This window comes from Rhinolophus sinicus, linkage group LG09 (genome assembly GCF_036562045.2).
Source record: "Rhinolophus sinicus isolate RSC01 linkage group LG09, ASM3656204v1, whole genome shotgun sequence".
Lineage (NCBI taxonomy): Eukaryota > Metazoa > Chordata > Mammalia > Chiroptera > Rhinolophidae > Rhinolophus > Rhinolophus sinicus.
Genome location: NC_133758.1, coordinates 70,319,095 through 70,334,348, shown reverse-complemented (window position 1 = coordinate 70,334,348; position 15,254 = coordinate 70,319,095). Strand labels below are relative to the sequence as shown.

At 36.1% G+C, this 15,254-nt stretch overlaps 1 protein-coding gene across 4 annotated transcripts in view; it reads right to left on the bottom strand.

Annotated features, from left to right (window-relative positions):
• The window catches only part of RELN (reelin), a 502,053-nt gene that overhangs the window by 193,708 nt on the left and 293,091 nt on the right, over positions 1 to 15,254 (bottom strand). For all 4 annotated transcript variants that reach the window (XM_074340625.1, XM_074340624.1, XM_074340623.1 and 1 more), the window contains exon 11: positions 6,800 to 6,945. In XM_074340625.1, coding sequence (XP_074196726.1) covers positions 6,800 to 6,945 — 146 coding nt within the window. The remainder of the gene's footprint in view (positions 1 to 6,799; positions 6,946 to 15,254) is intronic.

Sequence of the window (15,254 nt, the reverse complement as noted above, 5' to 3'; positions counted from 1 at the left end):
AGGTTAATATCCAAAGTATATAAGGAACTCATACAACTTAATACCAAAAAACCAAACAATCCAATTAAAAAATGGGAAGAGGACCTGAATAGACATTTCTCCAAAGAGGACATACAGATGGCCAATAGACATATGAAAAGATTTTCAACATCACTAATCATCAGGAAATGCAAATCAAAACCACAATGAGATATCACCTCACACCTGCCAGAATGGCCATTATAAATAAATCAACAAATGACAAGTATTGGAGAGGATGTGGAGAAAAGGGAACCCTTGTGCACTGTTGGTGGGATTGTAAATTAGTGCAGCAACTATGAAAAACAGTATGGAAATTCCTCAAAAAATTAAAAATAGAATTACCATATGACCCAGCAATTTTGGCTATTTATCTGAAGAAAACAAAAACACTAATTCAAAGTATGCATCCCTATATTCATTGCATTATTACTAGTAATAGCCAACATATGGAAGCAACCTAGATGTCCATCAAGAGATGAATGGATAAAGAAGAAGTCACACACACACACACACACACACACACACACACTATGGAATATTATTCCGCAATAAAAAAGAATGAAATCTTGCCATTTGCAACAAGGAGGGACCTAGAGGGTGTTATGCTGAGTGAAGTAAGTCAGGCAGAGAAAGACAAATACGGTATGATCTCACTTATATATAGAATATAAAAAAACAAAAACAACCAAAAAAAACCCCACAAAATAAATGAATAAACAAAACAGAAACAGATCCATAGATACAGAGAACAAGTTGATGGCTGCCAAAGAAGGGGCGGGGAAATGAGAATAACAAAAAGAAAGAGGCCTTGGGCAAAGAAATGAGTGGCGATACTGGCAGTTGGAAGGTGGCTGGAGCACACTGAAGTCATAACAAAAAATCCTTTTTCAGCCCTGTTAATGCTTAAACTTACATTTTATTTCATCTGATTTGAATATCTGATATTAATATGCCTCCTTGCTTCTTTTGTTTCACGTGCTTAATATATTAGTATATTAGTTTCAACTTCTTGTGTTATTTTAGTTTGGATCTCTCATAAATAGAAAATATATAGCTTATTTTTAAAAACTGTGAGAATCTCATTTAATAAATTAATATAACTCACTGAAATTGTGTTACTGATATGTTTAGATTTGTTCATGGCAACTTGTTTTCTCTTTACCCTGTTTTTTATTTACTTTTTTTCACTTTCCTGAAATTTGCTGGACTAAGTCCTCTTTGTTCTATGCTAACTTAATGCTTTAGAAGTTACATATCCTATATTTGGCTTATTTATTTTTTTCTGACACACATATATACCTTCATAGTTTTCTATTAACATTAAGAGTTTAAGCAAGATATCCTCACTCCAAGTAGGTAAAGAACTTTGTCAGTATTTTAATCCTTATTCTTTCTCTTTTTTGTCAACCTCCCATTGTACCTCTCATGTTTATTCCAAAGTTTTATAAATTTTTCAATAATAAATACTTATTTAGACTGAACTATAAGCTTTACTTCTTTTACTTGCTCACTAGTCTTTTTTGAATCTCTCTTCCTCTTGGGTTAATTTACAATCATACATCTAGTTATTCTTTCAGAGGGTAAATGTTCTGAAACTTGTATATCTGAAAAGGTTGTTATTTTCCTTATTATTTGAATGGTATTTTTCTGGAATTATTTTACGTTGCAAATAATTTTCTCTCAAAAATAAAATAACTGTTTTTTTTAAAAAAAAACCAAAACAAAACAAAACCCGATGCTTAGGGCTACCAAGGAAAGTATAATGAATCTCAACTAGAAACTTGTAGGATTTCCTCTTTTATCAGTGTTCTGAAGTTTACCCTTGATGGTTGAGGACTGGTATTTTTCTTCCATTCATCTTGCCAAATATTTTGATTCAGAGGAAACTATGTCTTTTTTTTTTCTTTCTTTCTTAAATCTCAGGCCCTTTTCTTCAATAATTTCTTTCAATATTTCATTCCGTATATTCCCTCTGACCTCTTCTTCTGGAATTCCTATTATTTTTAATGTTAGAAGGGCCAATTCTGCCCCTCCCCCCACTTTACATCTTATTTCTTACATCTAATGATGTTAATTTTGTAAAGATTTCCATACTCAAATTTCTAGCTCACTAATGTGTTCTGCATCTATGCCTATTCTAATATTCAGGGGGGAAAAATTCATTAAGTTTGCTTTAACAATCATATATTTTCATTTCTCATGGCTCATTTTTTTTGCTTATAAAATCTGTTTAAATTTCACAAATGCAGTATTCTCTTATCTCTCTGAGGACATTAATTGTACTTCTCATAAAATCTCCATTTGCTTGTTCTGCTACTTCCATTTTCTCAGTTTGTAGTTCTTTAGTTCAATGATTTATTTATTTATTTATTTTTTAATGGAATTGGTATTACTGACATTTGATGATTCAAGATCTTTTGCTTAAATTTGTTTCTATTAGTCTCTCCTAGTTTTGGTGCAGACATACCCACCAACAGGGGGCAGATGTGCCCTTGGATGGGAGCACGTGGAGGCTCTTCATTCCCTTCAAACCAGGAGACATTTCCCATCACCTGGCACCACCTGCTTCTCCATTCCAAGTGTCCACATTCACTGCTTGGTCCTGGGGGGAGACCTCTGCTTGGAAGTGTGTGTAGTGAGGGCTCATCTACTGGCAGTACCTATGGCAGGCAGTACCTAAGAGCTCTGTCCTGTTCCTGCATCCAGAACCTGTGACCTGGAGCAGTGCTGGGACACTTCTGGTGGTGTCACTCATCCCGGTGTTGGGCTATAGTAACCTCCTTCCATCACATTCCTTCTTCCTTTTTTGTGTAATTTTGTAATTGTGTAATTCCTTCTTTCTTGTGTAATCCTCCCTAATTCCTCATCTACCTAGAGCACGCTTTCTTGTTTTATAGTATTATTATAGATTCATTTGCTCATTTTCTGTAATTCCGAAGGATTTGGGGCTGGTGGGGAAGACTGGAACATGCTGTCTTCAATTATTCTAATATTCATTGTATCTGTGGCGTTTCTTGTTAACATGAATACTCTGGTGACAGCAATAAAAAAAGGTATTTTTAAAAAGTATGTGAATAGTAAAAACATGCAATGTTTGCATTTAGGATGAAAGACAAGTATATCAATTCCATCTTATAATATGCTTTTCTCCAAAGCCTCTTCCCACCTAAAGACGGCCTCAGCTGGGTAAGATATGGTAGCTGATAATTAAATGATGTGTTTGTAAGGTTAAGCCAAAGTTCCGAAAGACTCATAAATTAGCAGTGTATCTATTAAAGTTTCTGTCTTGCTGAAGTAACAGATGTGTCTTTTTTAGAAAAAAGAACCTTTAAAATCCCACTTTAAAAAGTGAAACCTATCAGTGCTGGATGTGGGACAGCGCTGTGATGTGAAAGGCAACAGCTCTTGCATCCTTGGGATCTGAGATGTTTGATCTTTGACTCATTGGTAAGAAAATAGGGATGTTTGGGAAAGTGGTTTCCAAAAATGTCATAATGACTTAGTGGCTTTCTTTTCTTTCTCACTATTCATATGAAATGTTTTGAAAATATTATTAGAGAGGACTGCATATTCTTTTTTTCTCTCATAATTCTTATGAGAGGAAAAAACATAGTTAAAAGAGATAAAATAGATCCATATTAATAATTTAATTTTTAAATTGTTTTTAAAAAGTGACCTCAAATCTACCAAAGTCAATCAACTCCATTGGCCACTCTTGAACACCACCTATGTTTTCCACCTATTTTAGCAGATGAGCTTATAATGATAAATTGTCTGTGTGGGTGGTGATGGCTGAGGAGAAGAATGAGAAAAATATTCTGTAAACCTGGCTGAGAAAACAAAACATATCAAGAATTTCATTATCAGATTCCTAATCTGTTTTTCTGTCATCTCTTAGGTAAAAGTGTTTCACATTGATTCTGTGACAAGATTCTTTTTCCCCAGAAGCTATGATTAAAAATGATTATAACAGCATTCTTTTCTAGACCAATACAGCAGCATTTGGGACTGGGTGAGTGTGGGGAGGGCACACAGACACACACACACACCCCACTACGGACTAAACCAGCATTTTTATCATCACCCCAAACGCAGAAAATGCTAGGTCCTCTCATTATCCTTTTATACCTTTATAACATATTGTCAACTTAGTAACTGAGCTATCAGATGGAAGCATAAATGAGATAATTCTGGGGGGTGTGGCCTGACATGCTAGGGGAAGAGCCTTAAATAAACCAAGGTGTGATGTGGTTGCTAGAATAATTAAACTGCCTTTAGAATCTAGATGAATTAATTGTATACCAATTAGAGTGGCACAGGTGCTATTGTCAAGTACATTATCCTATATTATTGGAACTGAAAACTGCCAGAAAGTATCGGCTTCGTAACCGTGACCAAATCCTGATATATACTCAGTCCTAAGCAATGTCCAAAGAGCAGAACTGAAACCACCTGAGACATTGAGTGACTGGAATTTGCTCTGATGTTCCTCTGCGTCCATATTGATTTTAGCTATTTTTTCAGGTATAAATACTTTTGTGCTATGTTGTTGTTGTTGTTTTGGAGGATGGATGATTTGTTTTGGCCACAAATTTTCTTGTATTATTAGTGTTCTGTGAAAGTGGAATGTGTACGTGTGTGTGTGTGTGTGTGTGTGTAGTGTACTAGTCCAGCTATGTCTCTGGACTAGGACATTAATTTTCTAAAATATGTTTAGTTTCTTCTAATATCAAATCAATTGCTTTCTAAGCTTAATTCATGAATGGGTTTTCTGTGTCTTTGTACTAAGTCTCCACTGTTACTAGCAGGGAGCATTTCTTTTGTTCTTCTATAAACAGGATATGATGATACACACACACTAAAAAAAGGAAGAGGTCATTCTGGGAAAGAAAATAGGTGAAAATAAATTATCTCTCTCCTCGAAATAAGAGAAGTGACACTGAAGACTGAGCTTTACTGGAGAGACTGCGAGAGGGAAAACACTGGAATTTATGTGGAATGGTACTACAGAGATTAAACTTGTGTTTCTCTCTCTGCTTTATCAGGTTGGGGGCTGGTATCACTGGGGGGCGTCATCTGAGTCCCCAGGGGATGTGGTTCTCACTGAAGTGGATGACTCTTCACTGCTGCATGGACGGTGTTAGCTTGGAGAAATGAAGGAGTGGGGGTCAACAAATCTCTTCTGCTTCAAAATTTGGGAACCCTTCCTAGGCAGCTAAGTTCCATAATCAGGAAGGGTATTATTTTGTGGTCAGAAAGAAAGAACTGATATGCTGGTGAGGGATCCTTTCTCTCCAGAAGATAAGTAGTAAAGCCTTGTGTACATTGCCAAAGTTCCGGACCCCATCAAAGTCCTTTGGTCTGTGAGGGGAGCGGAATGAGCCCTGGGTAGTGTATGGAAGGAAAGCAGCCTAACGCTGCCCGGCAGGTCCTGGAGGTGAAAAACAGGAGCAGTGGTTGCTGGTCCCTCAAGAAGTTCCAGGAGTGACACTGGGCATGGAACTTCAAGGGTGACGGGAACGAAAGAAGGACTTTGTGGAATAAAGCGCCTGAGCATTGGTGCGAGGCCCAGAGAGGTTAATGGTAAGTCCTGAGAGGGTGGGGTCCTCCAAAGTGTCAGCCTCCTACCCTGGCCGACCCGAGAGACTACCCTGGGGCAAAGCAGAGCAGAGCTGGGCCAGCCAGAGTAGAAATCTAGCTTTCAGCAGTGAGAGACCTGAGGTGGAAGCGAGGGATAACAGCAGGCACCGCAGCTCAGGCTGCTGCTTAGATTTCCCTCTTACTGGGTCTGAATCAGTTCCCAGGGAACACGCAGGAAGCGGGGAGCCCAAGCCAGCACTACTGCCTCTTGCCACTCAGGCACGTCGAATTTCCATCCTGTTTTTATTTAATTTGTTGAAATCAGAGAGACATGACTATATCTCCAATGTTGTGTTACGAAAAAGTTTCTCATGGTTAACAGTTAAATTACTGTTATTTAATATTCATCATGAAAATGATGTTATTTCATTCACCCTCATTGTAGTATTATAAAACAGACACTAAACAATAGGACCTGGTATGTTTACTGCAAAAAGAAAAGCCAGGTGAGAACCAAGAAATTTCTAGAATTTTCTCTCCACTTACACTACCTGCTGAATTTTGATTCTCTGAATCTGTTAATATTTTTTAACTTGAACTTCTGAAAATTCTGCTTGATTAATAGGAGATATCTTAGAGATACAGGACCCAGAAGAAGGCACATAGTTCAGAATGGCCAGAAAATACTACCCAGCAAACCATCCACATTGCACTTCTACTGTAACCTCAGCCCCATATTTCTCCTTAAAAAGCCCTCAAAGATAAATTTCACCTCTTAAACAATTTTTTTTTTTAGATCAGAACCACATTCCACTGAATACCAGGTAGCAGCATCTATAAATCTCAGATTTTAGGAAGACAACTGAAAGTCTCAATATAATCATGGTGAAAAGATTTTATATTCTATACATTTTGAAAAAAATGTTCTCCCATTAAAAGCTGAATAAACAAAGATGACGTATAAGCGATTCAACTAAAGATAAAAGTATTTCCAATCACAAATTTTTAATATGCATAAAAATAGCTGATTACTAATAAAGGATGTTTAGGGTAAGTGTAAACCTTTTGGCTTGTCAGATTTCAAGAATCATCAGCATTGCTTTAACCATGCTTTGCTATTCAACAATATGCATTTAAAACATGTCCAGTGGAATAAATGTAAGTGCTATACACAGCATGGGAGATAACAATTACTTACCCCGTAGGCTGGCTCTCAAATTCTTCTGACCACTGCTCTTGAATATCCTCGGTAGAAAGATCTACGTCCCGGGTGGTGGCAAAATTAAACTCACTGCCTTCATTTCCATGGAAATAAATGGAGTTCCCATCTGACTGACAGCTATGCTGTAGATAAAGAGAGAGCATGGGGTGGCTGTTGAATTGGTTTTGTAGCTGGATCTGTCTTACTCATGTATAATTAGAGTTTTTAGAAAAGTCATTATATTATTCCATCTATGAGGGACTCTCAAATCAAAAGAGCTTGTTACCTCTCTTTTTTTTTGTCTTGTTTAATTCAATTACAGTTTCTTTCTAACTTATTAAGTTATCATAAAAAAGGAGTCAAGAGGCCATTTGAGCTTTGCCACCTCAGCCTTCAGTATGAAACAAGAATATTTTAATTGGAACAATTTCCCATCTTTACCATACTCCTTGTGAGAATTAAGTGTGATAATGACTTGTCATAGATTTTCAATACTGTGGCTATGGGCTGAATTGTACTGACCTTTTCAATATTCCCTGTATTTCTGGCTTGCCATTCAAGCCTTTCATAATTTATCTGTAAATGGGATATGAGTAGAATAGCCCGCTAATCAAAACATGGAATACAGAAAAGGTCAAAGTAATCCCTGATATGAGCATATATTCTCAGCTACCTTTTGAGTGAAGGTTTCTGACCAGACCTAAGAAGTGTGTGATATCCCCAATGAGGAGCTGGGAAATCACAAACTTTGGTATTCTCCCAAAGGACTCTAGGTTTACAAAGTATAAGGAAAAATAATTTCTTGTGACACTCTTTTTAACCTATATTTTTTCAGCTTAAAGTGAATAGTCAAAGGCAAGATCAAACACTGGAGCTGAGTAAACTGGGCACTTACTTTTTTTTTGACTTTTAAAAAATGTGATGTTTCCATTAATCACTTTTTGGTAATAAGTCATATATGGAGAAGTGCTAATAAATGAAAGCTCAAGCATTCTTTTAAGTTTTATATGCTCTTAAAATAAAATAGATATGAAGAAAAATAGTTGCACAGAAAATACCAGTTACTATAAGTTCTGTAGGGCAGGGATCATGTACATTTTATTTCGTGCTGTATTTTTAGGAATTCAAAAATATTCATTGAATAATTCAATAAATCAGTGAATAAGTGATATGGCTATGCCTTTTCAGATAATCAATTAATCTTTTATGGAGAACTCACCATATAGAAGGCATTAAGGAAGGTACTGGGAAGAAGGGGTTTATAATGAAGTATAACAATACGTGACCTTTGCTCTCAAAAAAATCCCCATCTAGTTGAGATATATCAAAGGCAGGTCTCAATGCGAGGCAACATGGTAAATGCTAATGAGCGAGAGAGGGTAGGAATTGTGTCCAGGGCTGGTCTAGGTGAGCAGGCAACTGATTTTAAAAGTGTGGATAGAAATCCTAGTTGGATGACAAATACGAATGAATGATAAAAGTGACAGGTAGGTATGATGTTCAGAATTAGACTGTAGCCTGACAGTAAAGGATCTTACGTGGTAGTCTAAGCGATCTCTACAATATTCTGTTGGCAGTGGTGTTCTAGAATAAGGGAAGTGATGTGTGCAAGGAAATGTTTTATGATAATTAAGCTGATTAAGGCTGGTAAAGTCAATTGGGGGAGGAATCAGACTAGTATACTGAAAGAGTAAATAAAGTTTTCAGAAGGTCCTGTTAAGTTCAAGAAAGTCAGAGCATATGATCTTGAGGGCGTCATTTCACAGCACTAAAGCACTAAGATATCCACTGGGCCTGTCACCACCATGGATACGTCGTAGTGTGTGGCACGCATCACCTGCTTCAGAACCTTCCTCACACCACAATAAATACAGATAATTCAAGGATGCCATATGCTGTATATGTTCATTGTATACAATCTTTAACCCACACACATTGATCAAAACTAGGATTCAGTTTTACTTAATAGTATATAGAAACTATCAAGCTGTGACAAACCCAAGGATCTTCTACTACTGTGCATACTGTAAAGACAATAAATGCTGAGGAGAATCACAAAGGTTACTTTTCTAATAATAAACCCACTGCACTCTAAATAATGTTTTTCACAATTATCTTCACATCCTGGAATCCTGCACAAACAATCCTGGCCTATGTTTATCTGGAATTAATGTAAGGACTCTGATATCAATGAAAATGATACATTAAGTCATTATCCCAGTAAATGACATAAGTGAAATATTTATACATGTGAACAGGGTTATTTATATTACTATTTAAAAGGATATATTTGTGTAATAAAAATAATGACTCACTTAACATTAAATGTTGGTCATTTCTGGGTAAATATCAATTTAATTATTTCAATTTTGGTTCCATTTACCTCAGAATTGTTTGTTAATATTTTAACACTCTGTGTTATACATAATATGTTTCACTACTCCAAGATTTATATTATTGACATATTTGATGCGTATTTTAATTTAGTTGAGATTGAAATTTTATGTAAAAGATCATTCTAATACTGGATAGCATATTGTTAAACTCATTTCAGAAAATTAAAATGACTTGGTGTTTTAGGAAACTGAAAGTATATTTTAAATGATCTTTTGTTAGTTATTTTGCTGTTACTAAACCATTTGGTAGTTGAGTAGACCATTTGTAATTGTACAACTATTGAAAATTCTCTATTAAATATACATCTTTGTCATTATAACCACAATAGAGCCACCATATGAAACACAGGTAATAATGGTGTATATGTGTACATATGTATATTAAGCACTCACTTTGTGTGTTAACCAATTTTTGTACTAGTAGGATCTAAAAACGAGTAGAATCTGTCTTTGGCAAGTTTCCATGAAGGATAAAATGATATCATTTTTGTAGTTTTATTATTTTTATAGGGAAGAAACTGTTCTTTACCAATTTGTAGTAAAAGAAGACTACTCAGTATCAAATCTAAATTCAAACAACACAGTGGTTTATACCAGTCAGTGTTCATCTTTGCACTGAAAACATCCTAATCCTACCACATTTGAAGGCAGATTCAGTTAGCTCTATTCTCTCTTCCCAATAGACCCAATGTCCTGGTGTGGTGGCGGGGAGAAGTATTGCTCTTTGAATATTCCCTCCTTCACAGTCTTAGTACAGTTGCTACATTATCAAATAAAGGTCGACACATCCTGAGTAAACAGCCGCAGCTCAAGGGGAGGCAGCTCAACCTTCCCTAACTCATAGCAGATAGGGCTGCCATTTTCTGGGTGGCAGGGCCTGGAGATGAACAGAACCCACTCACAGATGACTTGTTTTGCTCCCCACCACACTAAAGAGATTGACATATGATTTCTGCCTCAGCCATTCTGAATAGAACCCAATGTTTTCCAAGGCTGACGTAAGGGTGATATGAGCCGGCAGGGTAATATTAGGACTAACAGATAGGGGATAGTCTGTGAAACTGGTGAATTCCTCAGATGTATGAACAGGAATGGGCAGAAATGGGCCAACTGAGAAGGTGATTATGTGCAGGACCTGCATTTAAGAATCCTGCAGAGGGTAGGGGGCCACTTTAAGGTTCTCATTCTGAGGATTCCTAAGTCAATTACAAGGCAAGTTACAGATTCATGCTAATTCTATTTCAGGAGTGGTCACAGGGGTCTCAATGTCTTAGAATTGGCTTGGTTTCCCAGATGATCTCCAAACTAAGAATTGATGCCTGAATGTGTCTGGATTGAGATAGAATCCCTGGGTCTCTGCTTGTTTGAGCATGCATTTCTGCCTCTGAGCAGAATCCATGGCCTGCTTGGTTAGGGGTGGCTTGAACTTTCTCCTAGAGCATACCTCCATGAATTCAGCACTTAACATGAATCAAGGAGATTATGACTGGAAGAGATTTTTAAAATGAGATGGATTTCAATGTAAAGATATATCAACAACATATTAAGCAAAGGAAATTTGTTGCCCAATTAGTATAGTATAGTTTATATATATAAAATATATTTCTGTTTGTATGTGTACATATGTATATTAAACTATATTCAGATAAAAATAAAAATAAAAAGACTGGAAAAGAACAAAATACTGGAAACAAAAAACGATTGAGATGATAAGGAATGAAAACTCAGTTACTATCCATCCTCAAGGAATTTGGGGATTGGAATCAGAAGGCATGTTCCAACACATTTCTCTACTTAATAGCTACATGGTTTTGCACATGTCATTTAACCCCTGTATGCCTCAGTTTCTCAGGCCGTAGAATAGGGCCAATACTATCTATTCCCTAGTGATGATGTTAGCACAAATAATATTATATGTGGAAGTGTTTTTTGGAAACTTCTAAATAAAACAATAAGTAAATAATTGTTGTTTTATTTCTGAATATGTGCTATTTCTAAAAATAAGCTATTATATTCCATACTCTTAGCAGTAGATGTAGAGAAATCCAAGACTATTTAAATCTATTTTTAATTGTGTTTCTCATTACAAAAGTCACTAAAATTCTTTAGATCAATTTAAAACCTTTAGTAAAATGTTAAAGAATATTTCCCACAATACAATATGGTAAAAACACTGCAAATACTCTTTCATTTTCAGGGCAGATAGAACCATCAATTAGAAATTTAAAAGCTCTCCAAATTTTGGCAGATTACCAAACATTCTCCTAAGACAGGAAAACTTAATAATGCAAGATGTCTGTTGCCACTTTTCTTACAGATGCATTGTATAACATCAATGTACTATGTTAAAAATCCAAACAAAACATGCATTGAAAGTATGAAAATAATTTCAGGAAATTGCTCTCAGTGATTTTAATACCCAGCTGTTTTTGTTCAGCATCTATTCACTCATGTCATTTATATGCAATAACAACGTAAACAACTTCAAAAGACAGTAAAAATGAACTCTTGCTATGACAAAAACAAGAATTGCAGGACTACTTTATTTTGAGTATAATTAACAATCTCTCAGGTTTTCTTGAGCAACTAATTATAAATAGCATGTGAGTTCCCGAGTCATAGCTTTTGATTGACTTATGGTGAGTATATATCAGGGAACTAGCATTTATTCTGTGTAAAATTAAGGTATAAATTCTGCAGATGACTCTAAATAGTTATTTCTATTTCTAGCCCTCCCGACGTAATTAATTAAAGCTATTTTTACTTTGTTTCATTATTTTAGCATTGATCAATCACATATGCTTTATACTTCTAAGCACTAGCAGTCTCCAATTATTTAAAAAATCCCTTAAACATAGTCTTTATTTGTTTCTATTTGTCAATGAAAAATATTTTCCTACTCTGCTATTATATGGGTTTCTTTTACCGAAATACAGAACACAGTGTAACTAAGTGACAAGAATTTGCCATTCAGAAAAGCGTCAACAGGAAACATCAGTGCAAATTCCTCAATACACAGGTCCTTGGCCACAATTCAGGACAGCATTTTTCTAAGGTTGTTCCCTATACTCTGCTGAAAATGTTAATGACTTCACCTCTGTACTTGTAAAAATACTTGCAATCGCCTTCACCACAGTTTAATTAGGTTTTCATCAAAGATGAACACGGAGGCACCTCTTAATATGATCTCCCCGGGGTCTAATGGCCCTGATAATTCTTTCAAGCATCTGTAGCCTTGCAATTTATTATTTTTCACAATATCCTTTTTATTGGAATGAGTATATTGGGCATTTGGGCAATGCCAGCTTGTAGAGAGCTGGTGGCAGATGGAATGAAATCTGCCTGGTATGCCTTCCCCTCCACATGAGCAGAGAGCCATCCATTTCCTCCATTAAGGAGTTGTCACTCAGCCCACCCAGCTGGAAGACTGTTTTTTGATAGCCAAGCTGGCTGGTGGCAGACAATTCAGATACAAAGTGCACTTTAAAAGGAAGCTAAAACATCATTTGTAGGAAAATTGAAAATGCATGGCTTCCACCACAGCCAATTTTTTAATGACTGTAATATTTTAAGTGATTATTTTTGCCACTTCAGATTGCTCCTTAGAGAGGAGAGGTTTTTTAATTAAAATCTAGGCAACGCAAACAGATGAGATATGAGAAGCGGAGAATGAGAAATAAGATGAATAAAATTAATTAAAATGGCATTGTTGGCAGAGCCATAAATTAGCCACTATCTGGCTGGAAATAAAATACATTTGTATAGTATTTTCTGGATTAAAGTGAGATGTGTGATTGAGTGATTGGAAACTGACTGACTTATAGTTTACACAGTACCATTTCCTAAGCTCACAATGCCATACCTTTGTCATATAGAAATACATATTTCCTCTATCATTTTCAATGGTCTTTAGAGGTATAGACTTTCATGCTATTAAAAAAATCAAGATGAGAAAAAAATGATTTCCTTCATGAGGTAAAACGAGTTTCTGTCATTTTCCACACATTCAATTTCTAGGAAATTTAATGCCAGTTAAAAACCTGAAAACTTGGCTATGAACATGGTCCAGGTGCAGGAGGGATGACGTGCAGTTTCTCTAGTCAACACAATAGATGCAGCCACAGTGAGTGAATTGCAGGGAGCTTCAAGAGTATTTTTTCTCATTATTTTTTGGATTCATTAAGCATTCACATTTGAACCACTTTATACTAAGATTCATAAAGATTCAACTTACGGTATATTTTGTGACAAGTATATAATTACTTGGCAATAGTTATGACAACTCTAAAATGGCAACAGTGACAGATTTGAACTGGAGTAATGAGAGGAAGAATAACAATGTAAAATTCCACAGGGCAGTTGTTAACCTTGTCTGTGGAGATCAGCTTGGCTTTCACAGTGTCTGAGGTTTTCAGACTTGCCTCCTCAAATTAAGGCCCAGGATGCCAGGCACAATATGGGAGGCTGCAAGTTACTGAGGAATAAAAGGGCCGGGATTTATAGTAAAACATACTTGGCTATGAAAAGCAAAGCTGTTTGACACGTCTGAGCCTCTGTTTTTTTCATCTGTGAAATGGGGGTAATTATGAGGATTAGCTGAGATATTGTAAGTAACATGCCTCCTAAAGACTGGTTCATCTTAGGAAATCAGTAAACGTACTCGTGTATTTCCTCCCCCTTTTTGCCCCATCTTCATGCATTCATTTAACAAACCTTACTTAAACGAGTATCACTATGCAAGTTATTGTGCTATATGCTATCTGGGTACAAAGCTGATGGAAAACGTTACTGTAGTTTTGATGTTCATATAGAATAAATTTCACTCACTGAATATTGTATTAACTTAATTACCCATTAGCTTCAGACCAAAAACAAACAAAAAATAGGTGCATTAGGCAGGGAGGCTCTGGAGATTTTTTTTGAATGGTTATTTTCAGTAGCATTTATCAAAATTATTTGTTTCCATGTTATTGCCACTCTTGTTATGGTGATTTGGCTCAATTCCATGTTTCACTAATGCTATTCCACATTAATTACTGTACAAATAGGCTGCATTGGGGAGAACTGTGAAAAGCACACTACGTACATTTAACCCTTCATCCCCAAAGTACTCTTATTAGCTTAACAAATTATATTCTGGCTCATTCTACAATATCATGTACTCAGCTCTTGGGGGAAACATGACAATAAGAGCAATGCAATCCAAAGTGAAGAACATCCCAAGCAAAGGGAATTGAGGTAGACAGCATGCAATTAGCCAAGCTGGAATCTGGCCAAAAAAATTGTAGTTGACATTCCGATTCTTAATGGAAAAAGACATGGGAACAGGGACTGGCTACAAGTCTTACTGAGCTCAGGTTTATCCTCATTAGAAAGGCAGGACTCAAATCCCTCAAGTTACAGACCAGAGAGTTTCCAGTACAATGATTTGCAAAGCCCATTTCTGGAAAGCATATCTGATTTCCTCCTGTTTGTCCTTAGACTCTAAAAAAATAAAATCATTAAATGAAACATTGGAACAACTTTATGGGGTGCTCAATTTCTGGAAGAAAAGTTGGGTATTAGAGAAGGTGTTGCTCTGCCAGGGTATTCCATTCCCCAGAAGCATATTTAAAACAAATTCTTCTTTGAGTGTGATCATCCCTTTTATCTACTGTCTTAGATTTTTTCATTAGCCTCAATTTGTATTAAGACTTTAAATTTTCAGACAAATTAACTTACATGCTTCCATAATTTGGACATAACCTTTATTTTCCATTAACAATTCAACAATTTGTAACCATAGTATCAGACAGGTGACAGCAGAATCCCAGGATGAAAGCTTCAGTTCTTATTTAGGACGGGAGATTTGCCTTGTGTCCACTGGGACAATGAGTTTGGCAAATGCATAATGTCTAAGAGCAATAGGAAAATAAACTCTCCTGTCCTGACTTAATGCTTCTCCTTAATGGGCTGCTGGTTTACCTAATGGCTGTTGTATTCAGTAGGGCCTTTGGTGTTTGCTAAACTAGGAAATTTATCATTATTGGATATTTGCTCGAAGCAGCCTGTCTAAC